Raw genomic sequence first — 13212 nt, 5'->3', positions numbered from 1 at the left:
TGCATCCTCCCCTGTTTCTCTGTTGAAATTGAAATGCATACATAGTCCTTAATAAGAGTGCAGAGAAAGCCTGCCTTTGTATTTCTATTGTGCAGGGTAGGATGCAAGTTGAATTATTGTTACTCCTAACACAAATAGAAAACCACATGGGTTCTTAAATGAGCAACATCCTGCATTTTATTTTTCTTGGCACTGACAGGCCCTATCACACATCTCACATCATTGCTGCAGAGATATAGGAATATGCAAAAGTTGCTTGACAAGCTCCACGTTGCCCTCCTTGGTAAAGGCGCCCTGTCGATCCTGATAGTAGCGGCACAGTTTTTGCATTTCCGTTTCCAAATCCGAGACGCCGGCGCAGATAGATGGATTGTGAAAGACGGCAAAGCAGATCACCCGTTGCGCCAAACCATGCAATGCAGATTCCTGGTATACAGCCCTGTTGAGTTGGGATGCAAAGGCGTTCGACCATGCAGACAAATAAACACTGCAGCATTCTCTCCATGTTTCCGCCTCAACATTCAATTTAGTGGACATCGCCAAATATTATTCATGTTACGACTGTTTGTTACCTCTGGATCTGCAGAGTCCAAAAGAGCTCGAATCGCGAGAGATAGAGGGATCAGGAACCTGGAAAAATCGCTCAGTACCTAGTTCATTTAGCGTTATAGAAAACGCCTTACCTTTCGGAAGCCACATTCAGTGCCAGATTGCACTCGCGCAATACATCCAGTATTCGGTCCTGTGGAATTACGGGTATATCTTGATTCTGCTGCTGCTGAAGATTATATGCTTGGATCGAAATTTCATTCTACACGTCAATAATGTATGTTAGAAAAAATCAAACTGCAATCAATGAAAAAAAAAAATCACACCACCATTTGAGGCTGCAGGGTCAATGTGTCTGCTAAGCGATCAATACTTCGCATGATGGGTGATAATGGCTGCAGTTCGCATATATGCAAGAGATTCGTAAATTCTTTTGAAATCTGCACGATATTGTTTAGCATATTACTTCTTTCCTTTTTCTCAACTTTGTTTCCTTATTTGGATCCTTGATGGTGGTCCTCACCTTGGGACTCTTAACCGGCAATAATTTGAGTTTTTGGAGATTCTCCTCAAGGGGAGCCATTTCAATCGGGTAACATGTTTTGTATAGAGCGAAGCTAACGTAACGTTTTTCAGCTGACTTGATAGCGCACGAGGCACTTTGTGCAGTGAACACGTACCAAAGTGGAATGGATATATGTTCTAGCATATCAGCTGGTGAAACAGTCTGAAATGTGTACGATCAGTCAGCGTGATAGCTTTTGACATATTCCGCCCGCCGCCATACCTGAGCAATCTGCTGGGCATATAATGCGGCTTTTGATGGTGAGGTTAGGCACTGCTCAAAAATGTTTGCGCAGGCATCAATTCTTTGTTGTGTTGACAATTGTCAGGCAAATGAAACAATGAGACATGCAATGTGACATCGATGTACTTGCCTGGCTTGATATTGTATTTGACTCGTGGCTTCCATCTGTTGCTTCCAAACATCCGGCGGCATCTGCAGATCTTGGAGCAGGTCGCACAGCATCCGCTGTACCTGGAGATCACAACATCCTTCTGTGTCCTGAATCTTTACCGACATTAGTTTAGTTCCCGCAAAGTTTACTCAGTTCCTTCTTTCTTTTTACTTACCTGGATGCATCTCCCAAATAACTCGTGACGCTGTGCAGACAAGAATGGCTCCTGGAGGATGAACCCTAAACAGTGCCTTCCAAGGAAATGCAAGCTCCAACGGATTTGTGCCGTATTTGTTTCTAGTTGTTTGATGAGAAATCTCAACACGGCTTGCCGAAATTCGAAACCTACGCACACATGCATTTCTTTTTTAGCATCTCCACCTTTCTATTTGGGGCAAGTGTAAGCCCTACGTTCTGGTGTCGTATCTCGAGCTTCGACAGACACGATCTGCTCCAGGAGATTGCCGACATTAGAAAGATCGGGAAACGTTTTACTGCACAACGTCTTTTCCAGCCATTCAGCTCTAATCTTTTGAGATTGTAATGTCAGCACGGAAGGTGAAGAGAAAAAAACACGTGTGCGTGACACAGAAGAGAGAGGGAGAGAGAAGAAACAAGATATCTCACATTGTATTGACTCTGATCCTCTTTGACAACAAGCTTAGTTGCGTAATAGTGGAACGCAGACCTAAGGATTTTTCAACCCCAATAAGGTGACAAATGCCAAGAAATAAAAGAGGGGATTGTATTTACTCGTATGCATCGGTTGGATACCGAAAAGGTCTCGCGGTTAGCACAGCGTCAAGGCCGGCGCGTAACTGTGATTCGTTCATGGCAGAAGCGAGGCAAGGTGGGGGGGGAAGAAAGATTCCAGGCCGCGGATTTAGGCGCCATATGACTGTTTATGCGAAACCGCAAATTGTTTGTTGTATTTAAGCGTCGAAGAATGTTAGTCTTGTTTATGCTTGGCGTGAGTGATTGTTGTTGCTGTAGTAGTAGTAGAGGTAGGAATGGGGAGCTGCAGGGGTATGAAAAGGGAGGGTCAGGACAGAAAAGAAAAGAGAGAGACATACACACATGCACGAAGACATACTTGGTCAAAAAAATTGGGCCCTTGGGTCAATGGATGATTCATTTTTTCCCCAAGTCCGCCGCCATGGCAACAAAGAACAGAACTTTCCAAGCATTCCACCGTAGCAGTGAAATTTCTCCAATTAAGGGAAAATAAAGATGGCGATTGAGTAGCCTTTCCACTCTCTCTTTTCTATTTATTCCTTGATTTCTTTCTAGTTTATGGACGGCCCGCAGCTTTTTCTTCACCCACCGTCACCGCCAACGCAACCATCGCCAGCGAGACAGTCTCCCGAAATGGACGAGCCCTTTGTGCTGCCTCCAGTGAGCACCCTGTTGCGAGAAACGCCATCGCCACCCACAGACATAAGCTATAATAGCAATATTTTGCCCAGTCTACATTTACCCGACAAACGGTCGCCCTCACCACAGATCAGAGATGCAGAGCCTGTCCGAGAACCGGTCGAAATGTTCCCGCCTTTAACTTTGACCATACCTTGCCAGTCGATATCTTCCTGTTCACCTTGCACCTCTCCAGCTTCATCGCCGTTTCCCTATCAGGGCCATCTCGATACTCCACAGACAAGCCCAAGCTCATCACCGCATCCTGGTCACGATTCTCAAGCGAATCATCATCATTTATTGCTTCCGCCACCGTGCAACGGTCGCCGGACGAGGTCGCCGTCTAACGCTTCAACATCCTCCTTTTCATCAGTCTCGACCTTCCCATCCCTGCCTTCGTCACCTGCCCTCCAGCGTCGCCTGTCTGATCCTCCCCTTTATTCCGCATTCGACCACGACCCCTCAACTTCTTGGCAAAGGCCGCAATCCACTTCCCCTTCCCCTTCACTTTCACCAGCATCCACTGCCCCGCTCCAGTTTAAGTCTCCGCATACTAGTAGCAACAACAGCAGCACTGCTCCTCCCACTGCTCCAGTCGTTGCCAAACGCAAACGTGGACGACCGCCAAATGCTCTAAGACAAGTATCTTCGCGAGACAACTGGACGTTTGTCACACCGACCGTGTGGGACGTGAAGCGGGGTCAGATAACAAACGTTGATCAACAGCAGCAGGAGGATAACAACACTCCACCTGTCACAGTTGTCGTGTGGCCCGAAAGCTGTAACAGCAACAACAACGAGCAAGTCCGTGAGGGTTTGAACACGTTCACAAGCACAAGGATGGATAGCACCCTGAGCATGCCGAAAAAGAAACGCGGCAGGAAACCAAAGATGCAGTTAGAAGGCAATTCCTGCTTCGTCTGGCGTGACCTGACAGCGCGAAGAAGTACAAATCGGTCTCACCACAAGCGCAAAGTACAACAACCACCATCATCTGCCAACCGCCCACAGCAGCAGCCATCCTCTTCAGCAATAACAAATGCACCAACAGCAAGGAGTTCCAATGATAATCTGGCTAGCCGCGTTGAATCACTAACGCTTGCTGACAAGAACAACAGCCTGTGAAAGAATTAGTATATTCTTCTATACCATGTACTCTAAGTCACGACACATTTTCCTTATTCTTCGTCTTCTTCGTCTTCTATTCCATGTACAGCGCCCAGCAATTCATATTATCCCCTTTTATGCAGAGAGCTCTTTTACTTTCAACATGCTTTTTATTTATGCCCCCGCCATCGTTCCCCAACAATACCACCATCATCTTGCCCTACTCCTCCTCTCCTCCCCTACCCGAATTTGTGCTTCCATAAACATACATGAGTGCCCAACTGTTGTTTTAAATACAAACTCTCTCCTATTGTTTTCATTTCTTACGTTAAGTTTATTAGAATGGCTTGCCTAATTTATCATACGATTGGACGAGCCTCTGTTACTAAGTCTACGTATTCTTAGTCTAGCCTTGCTGCCTACGAAGAGGAGTAGTAAAGCGTCTGTGTATAGCTCCTGCATGCTTGTAAGCACAGCGAATAAATGAGACGCATGTCAGCAAGGTATACTTGATCAATGTCTAGTCAACGATGCCAGCGTATCTTAACAGGCAAAGTATTCATTCATTCAGTGTGAAACTCAGCAAAATGGGATGGATCGTTGCCTGATTTTGGTGTGATTTCGCGATCCCTCCGCTTTTCGTGGTTAACCAAAAGGGAACTACATATCAGCAGGCTACAACTGTTGTACCATATTGCAAGCGACTTACGATGGAGATTGATCAAGCTGCTCCAGGCACAAACGGTAGCAACCCAGATAACATGGATCAGATATGCCCTACAGCCAGTACTCACGCAGTGCAACCGCCACTTACGGCTCTTACAGGGCAACAGTCGAACGTCGAAACTGCTAATTCGCAGCCTAGCATCGGCGTCGCTGAAGGCATCGCAGCAGGTGCCCGAGCTGCTGGTGCAGACGGTAGAGCAGAGCCAGCAACAGCGGCAGCAGACGAGACACCTTCTCGAGAAGAGGAACAAGAACTATATCCTATCGCTGTCCTCGTTGACGAACTCAAGAATGAAGATGTACAGCTTCGACTAAATGCTATCAAGAATCTCGGCACAATCGCAATGGCACTCGGTCCACAGAGAACGAGAGATGAGCTCATACAGTTTTTGAACGGTACGGCCTATCACCGGACGCCTTGGAACCGTATCCATGCGCTAACGGAGAACGCGCGTGTCTATGATTTTTTTTGAACAGACTCTATCGATGACGAGGACGAGGTCTTACTGGCTGTAGCCGGAGAGCTTGCAGATTTCACTGAATATGTAGGCGGTCCAGACTATGCTCACTACCTGCTCAGCCCTTTAGAGAATCTGGCCGCAGTTGAGGAAGTATTAGTAAGAGAAAAGGTAAAAGGAGAGGGAAGGATATCAAAAGTAACAATCCATTATTGTTAACATCATTCCGGATCCTCCCCGCAGGCAGTCGAGTCCCTGCGTAAAATAGTCTCGATTTTGAACGCAAATCAAATGGAGCATTACTTTACACCTCTACTAAGACGTTTATCGGGTGGAGAGTGGTTTACAAGTCGTATTTCGGCAGCTGGTCTTTACGTCGCTGCATATCCCAAATGCAATGAAGCCCAACAAGCAGAGTTATTGAGGTTGGATGATCTTTCTACTTTGCATCTTGTCCTGGACTTTGGCAACGCTAACTTTAGAGGTGATAAAGCATGTTTTCACAGCTTATGCAAGATGATACTCCCATGGTCAGAAGAGCTGCCACGAAAGCTCTTGGCGTAAGCTATTTCTAACGGGTTTGCCGAAAAGAGGATCCTATCTGACACATTAGATGTAGGAATTTGCCTCTCAATTGGACAAGGAAAAACTTACACAGCATATCATGCCCCTGTTCCTGAAGCTGACTACAGACGATCAAGATACTGTCCGTCTGCTTACAGTGGAAGACCTTGTTCAGATTTCCCGTCTCATGTCTAGTGAAGAAAGGAAGCAGAATTTGCTGCCTATACTTAAATCTCTCGGACAGGACAAGTCGTGGAGAGTACGGTACATGGTCGCTTCTAACTTTGCAGAGGTACGCAAGCATCTTACGTAAATTACCATCGAGAATTATCAGTGTAACAATCTTTGCAACTGCAGCTGTCCGAATCGTTTAAAGACAGTATCCCGCGTGAGGAAATGGTGAATCTTTTTGTAAACTTGATCAAAGACAGCGAAGGAGAAGTGAAAATCATGTCCATTGGTCAAGCACAAGGTATTACAACTCACATAGCATTGCACTCACAATTCTGATAAAGATAGAATATAGCCTTTGGAAAGACCATGGATCAGCTTACTGTACTCGACAAGCTGCTGCCATGCGTCAAAGATCTAGTAATCGACACAAACCAGCACGTCCGCGCAGCAGTAGCAAGCAATATTAGCGGTTTAGCACCTATTCTTGGCAAAGACCTGACCATCGAATACCTCCTACCTTTATTCCTCCAGCTCTTAAAAGACGAGTTCCCAGATGTGCGACTAAATATCATCTCAAAATTGGAAAACGTAAATGAAGGTAAGTCCGGACAAGTCTTGGCCATTCTCCTCAGAACCGCCAATTGCAAATCCTTTGCTAGTTATCGGGGTCGATCGTCTATCGCAATCGCTGCTGCCAGCCATCGTAGAATTGGCCGAGGATAAACAATGGCGCGTCCGACTTGCAATTATCGAGTATATCCCACTTTTGGCCCGTCAGCTTGGAGAAGGATTCTTCGATGCAAACTTCCTCAGCCTTTGCATGAGATGGCTTAAAGACCCTGTCTTCTCTATTCGAGATGCTGCAACGACCAACTTGCGACAGTTGGTTGAGATCTTTGGACCCAAGTGGGCCAAGACAACAGCTATCCCTCGGATAACGGAGATGGCCCGCGACGAGAATTATTTATTCCGTATGACGACTCTCTTTGCCTTAACGGTAAGTAATCTTCTTTTAGACTTTAGGCTGTATGGACCTGTGTGATAATTAGGCTGCTTCCTGCTTCAGACGGTTGCAAAGGTTCTTCCAACCGAGATTGTCAGGGAAAATGTCCTGCCTGTCGTCCTAGAGTTGAAAGATGATTCCATCCCCAATGTCCGGTTCAACGTCGCAAAGTCATTGGAAGCCCTTACACCCATCCTAAAGAGCGAGCCAGAATCAGCTGGATTGATTTCGTCCCAGGTGGCTCCAGCACTGCAGAAACTCACCTCTGACGGAGACGTAGATGTCAAATGGTTCGCCGAGAGAGCTTTGTTAGCAGGTATGTATGAAGTTCTCAAGTATGAAGGAGCGAGACTAACAAAAATTCTTTTGATCGTCCTGTTTCTTGTTCCTGAACCAGCTCAATAAACGTGCCTGTCACCAACGTCAACAGACATAGCACCTCTGAAATACTTTCCCGCTTCAGTATATTTTTTTTTCTTCTTCTTCTCATCACCTATAAAGATCATTCCTTTCTTTTGCTGTCCATTTTTGCGAATTTTTCTCCAATTTCTCCAAAATGCTGAGACCTCTGTACACCCAAAGAGCTACAGAGGTTCTGGTACAGTAACGAGAAAGGAACAAGATCGAAAGCGAGATCTAAGACGTTGGACGATTGTGTCTACCATTTGTACAGATCATTGGACCCACAGCAAGCGGAAAACGTACAGTAGCCAAGCAATTGATCAAAAGTCGCGATGTATATCTTTCAGTGTAGGTCGATCTGAACGATCAGTCCTGTGGAAGAAATATATTCAACTTTCGTTTCGCAGGAGCACAGCTGAAAGCATGCCTCGAGACATCTTCCTACACGTACCACATGTAGACTTCATTTTATTTATGGTTGACATGACAAACAAGGAAAGTTTGACGACGCTCGAGCGAGCACTGCAGACAATAGAACCAACCTATGGATATTCAAAATGTGCAGTTGTAGTGAGCAAAGGTATTGTCGGTCGTTTGTATATATGCAAGAGAGCAAACATTAAATGCTAGCATTCAATAGTTGATTCGGTTCAAACTTGGGCTTTTGAATTCGATTCTGTAAAGAACTTGCTCACTGAATACAACGATATTCCGCTATTTCATGTGAACTTGAAGGTAAAAAGCCCAAGTCCACTTGTGATTTGTGGGATTAGGCTAAAGCGGACAACGAACGGCAGGACGAACCTGAACGGCGAGATGTGTGCTCACAAATAACAAGGACGATCCGGATCAGTGCGCTGCAACAAAAGGACGTCGATCCTTTATTACTTAAATCTCTGGAGCACTACATTATCCCCGAGTAACCACACTAATCTGTCAATATACCCACAAAGAAGAAAATATGACATTGATTTGTTAATTGTTCATCACTTTTGTCACTGCTGCGAATATCCTCGGGTATATGTCCATCTGCATGACGAATTTTCCCGATTTCATCACTGGGGCAACCCCAGACATTCAAATCTGAATATTGGCAACTCTTTCGCACGTTACTCTGCAGATCTGCGACACACACACAAAAGCTTTTCCTGCTCTGACATGACGGGTTTGTCAGAAGCCGATTTGCCGTTAGATAGTGGGTAAGGCTCCAGGGCTGCTGTTGTTTCGAGCAACAGCCTGTGACGCCCTAACTTTGCATAATTCCTTTGGATGGCGCAGACGGTCGCTAACGGAATTCCAACATAGCAGCCAAGACGAAAGCGTACCCCTTACACCCGATTTCGAACAAAGACTCCCACATGTCACACGAGACGATATGAACAGATTCGTAGCCGAGGATCTATACTATGCAATGGAGGAGTTTATTCCAGGGGCAGAGGACGATGAGATCCCGCCTGTCGTAAGTTTGGCAATGGCAATTATTTACCACTCATCGAATCCAACATTCTTAACTTTTTGCAACAGCACGCAGAAATTAACGAAGAAATGTACGCGCAAGGTGCGGATATGGTAAGTTTCTTTGTCGTTATCAAACATACACTTCTTGTTCGTTCTGCTTGCTTGCGTGCGTGTGAGCTGAGTTTCGGGATGGTGACACTGTATACGCTGCATGAATGGCCCCCCACTAACCAATACCCGATCTCAAAAATATAGCAAGGCATCGACTGGGAACATCAACTGCTTAATCGAAAGCAAACTCGTGCGAAACGGTATGAACCGAATTTTTACATCGAATCTTGAGACTTTCACTGACGCTCCCCGCGCTGTTTTTATAGCGTCGAAGAATTTGTAAACTATTTGAGTCTCGGGGATGAGTATGAAGAGGACGGCATATCCATCGATGTATGACGTTGATAATCTGCCACATGTCAGTGAGATATACAGACTAAAGCCGAGACTTTTTTTACAGAGCGTTCAGGATAACCGGGAATTCTTTGATTTCAAATATGCTCGATTGGACCAGCGCTGCAGCATTGGCCATTTTCAATTGCGAAATCTTCTCTGGGCAACGAGCAAGAACGATGTGTATTATGTCTGTGAGTACTCACACGGAACTGGAATTATTGACGACTATTAGCTTACTTTTGGTCATCAGTTGAGGACACAGTTCGGCATTGGTCACCACAATTGTGTCAAAGTCAAGAAGTTCTCAACGTATCACTCGCCAATTCACCTCAGAGTCTCGTTTTCAAAATAAGCAGCATGGCATGTGCCTATAATATACTTTTCGTTGGAGGATCTATGGGAGAATTTGCCTGCAGACGATTGGATAATATAAACTCGCCGGTGCATTACGGAATAACGACGGACCACAGTAACGGAATAGCAAATCATGTAAATATAACAAATAATCGAAGAGGAGGTTAGTTGCTAGAGAGACGTATCCTTAATCCATACGTTGCTAATTCTCTATTTGCAGAAATCCAAGCAGTAGTATCAAGTAACGATCGGAAAACACGCTATATTAATATGGAAAGGATGACTATTGAGAAGACCATGTCCTTCCCATTTGCTGTGAATGTGAGTTTCAACAACGCCAGAAGCATTGACGATTATTTGCTTAAATCTTTTGTTAGTGCTCTGCATTGTCACCACAAAAGGAATTGCTGTGTGTCGTCGGCGACTCTACCACGACGCTTGTTGTAGATGCAATAACCGGCAAAAGTGAGTCTTGACCTATTGTAATATTGACAAACCTACTGAACTCCTTTTTGCAGCTGTGATGGACTGGGACGAGCATCACGACTTTTCTTTTGCTTGTTGCTGGAGTCCGGACGGAAAAATGCTCGCGACAGGCAACCAGGATAAAACCACCAGGTACGACCTACCTTGTACGTTCATTGAGTAGAAGTCGGGAATTGAGGTTTTCTCCAAGAATATACGATATTAGGTTCCCATCTGAAGCACTCTATGTTTTGGGAGGGAAAGTTGGAGCTATACGTTCATTACAGTATTCACGTGATGGCAAGTTTTTGATAGCAGCAGGTAAATAACATCTATGTGAAGACGGGCCTAGAGGGTCATTTACTTAGTAACTATGTATAGAACCTATTGATTTCGTCCATATTTATGATACAACGGACTATAAGTCTAGCCAAGTAATCGATATGTTTGGAGACATCGCTGGCGTCAGTAAGTACCTTTTATCATCTTTCCATTTACCAGCAATTGACATGGTGATAGATATAACGCCAGATGACCAAGCATTATTTATAGCAAATACTGATCACCGGCAAGGGTAAGTGGCATGATAGCGTGTTCCTCTTATTGATAATAAGATCTAACACACTTGTCGTAGCGGTATCTTTGAGTTTCAAAGGATACATTCAGATTTCTTTTCAATATTATAATCACCATGACTTTCCTGTTTGTAACATACCCTTTCTATTTTCCTTCTCTTTATATACTATTCTGGAAATAAAAGCAGATGGCACAGCGTTGATGGATGACTACAACTATTCATCGCAGGCTCTATTATACAGCTTTTCTAGAGGGTGTTTGTGACAATGACTTCGAAGCTTCCATCGGGTAAGGAAGTAATATCTACATCTGTCAAGAAGGATACCACGTAAGTCGCGCCGGCTTCTTTTAGTTGTTCCTTTGTGTGCGTTGTTGTGCATGCAATGCACTGCATTCCAGCCGCGCGAGCTGCCCGTACGCCAGCTGGTGCGTCTTCAAAAACAATACAGTCCTTTGGATCTTCTTTCAAGCCCTTTGCGGTTAGCAAGTAGCCCTGATAAAACAGATAACTGCTTGTAAGTACAATGAAGTGTAAGGAACCAGATTGTGCTACTTTTCTAGAAGAATGTCTTTTTACCTCGGGTTCCGGTTTTCCAGCCGTCACAACATCGCCTGTTGCCATGACAGTGGGTACAGCAATGCTGCACTGATTTAAACGGGTCTCGGCCATAAACCTGTTGCCAGCAGTGCAGATAGCCATCCGACCAAGCGGGATCTTCTCCAGAAGGTTGGTGACACCAGGGAGGACGCTGACACCTTCGGTTTTTTCTGCAAGCCGACGTTCCAATTGATCGACGTATTCTATGGTTGCCTTGTGCGGCACCCATTCCGCGATCGTTTCTATGGTGCGGCGTCCGTGCGAGGTGGTAAGGATCTATTGCTACATATTAGAAAAACAAAATACGACGATGATGGCCAAGTTTTGACAGTTCCTTCGTAATACCTTTTCTGGGTCCAAGTCATGCTCAAGAGCAAATTCGCGCCAGTGACGTTCGACGAGCGGCGTTGTGTCAATGAGTGTACCGTCCAAGTCAAAGACGAAAGCTTTCGCGCGCAGGACATGATGATCTAGTTGTTGGCTCATGGAAAAACGAGAGAAAGGAGCGGTGAGTTACAGCAGCGTCCCAAGCTGGACCCGTCTTTTTCAATGCGGAGCCCCGGTTACCGCGGAACAATGTTACTCCCGCTGGTTTTCATAACTCCTGAATAGCCATTGCTATACTTGAATTAGACAGCTGTTTATATTGGATCAGCTCCATATAAGTTCTTTTTTCGAGTTGCTAGTAAGTTTCGTGAAATACGAAGAAGAAATGGTCATATTGTTTAGCGATAATACAGAAGTCACTTTCTTCCCTGCATCTATGTCCACGCAAACAGGTCAATTTGGATGACAAGTCTAGAGGATGGCACATGGTACAACGTGCAGATAGTCACCCTTATGAATAAGGAAGGAATGAAATGTAGTAGATGATGTTAGAATTGCTTCTATTGAGATAAAGAAGCAAAGTTAAAACAGTGAAAAGGACAATCAATTATCTACTTTGGCGATATTTTGCTCAGTATCCTGGAAACACTGAATGTGATCAAAGGCACAGATGGTACGCACTCGTCGGATGGTCTTGCATGGCCATCAGCAGCCTTTAAGAATGGGCTGGAAGTGATTCTTATCTGCGCTGTTATGACAGTCACCTTGATTTTCATGCACGAGTACTTTGGACCTCAGGATGCCGCGACAAAGCACATAGAGGAAGATACGCCTCGCTTGACAGGAAAGATAGCTGTGTTCGACGGATAGTTGTCGTACTTCCCAAATTCTTCTACCAGCTGCTGTGCTGCGGCGTTGGCTCGTATGAGGTCGACGGAAACGAGAAATCGTGACGGGACGATAGGCGTTGTAATTTTCCTCCACTTGGCAGATGCAGAAAGGGCAATGGATGCATGTTTATCCACGAGAAACCGCCGTTGAGTACAGAGTTGTTGAAGTTGTACAATGGATAATTGACTCCAATGCATTTGCAGCAACTTCGAAGTTAACATCCTCAAAAGCAAGCAACAATAGGTAACCGAATCTCTTGAAAAAACTGCTGGACAGAGAATTAAGGAGGAACAGACCGTCATTCTACAATGTTTATGGTATGTTGTAGACAATGATTTCTTTGGTACGAGAAATAGCAATTTCATATAGCCAATGAAAACCCGATTTTGGAAAGTCTACCCCTTCCAATCATCTTTTACTCAAAAATGATCTTCGCTTTCATACATACAGCTTAGTAATAAATTGGCCTTGTAACCTATGGCGATACCATCTAGGCAACTATAAGCTTGATTCAGTCTCATCGAATTTACTTCGTTCCTTTCTGTTACTGTTCTAAAAATACCGTAAAGCATTTCTGTATGTCTACATTAGGATGGAGCTAGGTATCTACCTACATCTTCAAGGGAGTATCCTTTTGGTGGGGGTGGGGGGGGGTTCCATTTTTCTGACAAAGTTTTGCTCAAGTTCTTGATGATTGCATAACGGTGCTGCATGTTGGACCCTTTTCCGAAAGTGCGGTCC

The 13212-nt window shown here is 44.9% G+C and overlaps 7 protein-coding genes across 7 annotated transcripts; 4 read left to right on the top strand and 3 right to left on the bottom strand.

Annotated features, from left to right (window-relative positions):
- Positions 1 to 219: 219 nt before the first annotated feature.
- Positions 220 to 2341, bottom strand: VTP01DRAFT_10477 (uncharacterized protein; the record flags this gene model as incomplete). The annotated part of the gene is made up of 12 exons (XM_069378843.1): positions 220 to 513; positions 573 to 630; positions 684 to 811; positions 879 to 989; positions 1073 to 1166; positions 1230 to 1276; positions 1337 to 1418; positions 1488 to 1621; positions 1684 to 1853; positions 1920 to 2037; positions 2136 to 2196; positions 2262 to 2341. The coding sequence occupies 12 exons, from the start codon at positions 2339 to 2341 to the stop codon at positions 220 to 222; spliced, it is 1377 nt and encodes a 458-aa protein (XP_069238877.1).
- Positions 2342 to 2801: 460 nt separating this feature from the next.
- On the top strand, positions 2802 to 4046 carry VTP01DRAFT_10476 (uncharacterized protein; the record flags this gene model as incomplete). The annotated part of the gene is made up of 1 exon (XM_069378842.1): positions 2802 to 4046. One exon carries the CDS (start codon positions 2802 to 2804, stop codon positions 4044 to 4046), a length of 1245 nt encoding a protein of 414 aa, XP_069238876.1.
- Positions 4047 to 4738: 692 nt separating this feature from the next.
- Positions 4739 to 7358, top strand: VTP01DRAFT_10475 (uncharacterized protein; the record flags this gene model as incomplete). The annotated part of the gene is made up of 11 exons (XM_069378841.1): positions 4739 to 4772; positions 4854 to 5150; positions 5232 to 5383; positions 5456 to 5637; positions 5706 to 5772; positions 5832 to 6068; positions 6134 to 6248; positions 6303 to 6548; positions 6610 to 6947; positions 7017 to 7269; positions 7351 to 7358. 11 exons carry the CDS (start codon positions 4739 to 4741, stop codon positions 7356 to 7358), a joined length of 1929 nt encoding a protein of 642 aa, XP_069238875.1.
- A 151-nt stretch (positions 7359 to 7509) lies between these two features.
- VTP01DRAFT_10474 (uncharacterized protein) lies at positions 7510 to 8278 on the top strand (the record flags this gene model as incomplete). Its single annotated transcript, XM_069378840.1, has 5 exons — positions 7510 to 7551; positions 7627 to 7703; positions 7763 to 7935; positions 7996 to 8090; positions 8153 to 8278. The coding sequence occupies 5 exons, from the start codon at positions 7510 to 7512 to the stop codon at positions 8276 to 8278; spliced, it is 513 nt and encodes a 170-aa protein (XP_069238874.1).
- Positions 8279 to 8513: 235 nt separating this feature from the next.
- On the top strand, positions 8514 to 10765 carry VTP01DRAFT_10473 (uncharacterized protein; the record flags this gene model as incomplete). Its single annotated transcript, XM_069378839.1, has 14 exons — positions 8514 to 8554; positions 8661 to 8814; positions 8880 to 8924; positions 9069 to 9124; positions 9191 to 9257; positions 9325 to 9451; positions 9511 to 9777; positions 9835 to 9935; positions 9992 to 10079; positions 10133 to 10232; positions 10291 to 10400; positions 10461 to 10547; positions 10599 to 10653; positions 10714 to 10765. The coding sequence occupies 14 exons, from the start codon at positions 8514 to 8516 to the stop codon at positions 10763 to 10765; spliced, it is 1350 nt and encodes a 449-aa protein (XP_069238873.1).
- Positions 10766 to 10902: 137 nt separating this feature from the next.
- Positions 10903 to 11739, bottom strand: VTP01DRAFT_10472 (uncharacterized protein; the record flags this gene model as incomplete). The annotated part of the gene is made up of 3 exons (XM_069378838.1): positions 10903 to 11148; positions 11233 to 11529; positions 11599 to 11739. 3 exons carry the CDS (start codon positions 11737 to 11739, stop codon positions 10903 to 10905), a joined length of 684 nt encoding a protein of 227 aa, XP_069238872.1.
- A 635-nt stretch (positions 11740 to 12374) lies between these two features.
- VTP01DRAFT_10471 (uncharacterized protein) lies at positions 12375 to 12668 on the bottom strand (the record flags this gene model as incomplete). Its single annotated transcript, XM_069378837.1, has 1 exon — positions 12375 to 12668. The coding sequence occupies one exon, from the start codon at positions 12666 to 12668 to the stop codon at positions 12375 to 12377; it is 294 nt and encodes a 97-aa protein (XP_069238871.1).
- Between the last annotated feature and the right edge of the window lie 544 nt (positions 12669 to 13212).

Source organism: Rhizomucor pusillus, assembly GCF_041956525.1.
Source record: "Rhizomucor pusillus strain CBS 183.67 unplaced genomic scaffold VTP01scaffold_9, whole genome shotgun sequence".
Lineage (NCBI taxonomy): Eukaryota > Fungi > Mucoromycota > Mucoromycetes > Mucorales > Lichtheimiaceae > Rhizomucor > Rhizomucor pusillus.
This window is presented reverse-complemented; position numbering and strand designations above follow the sequence as displayed.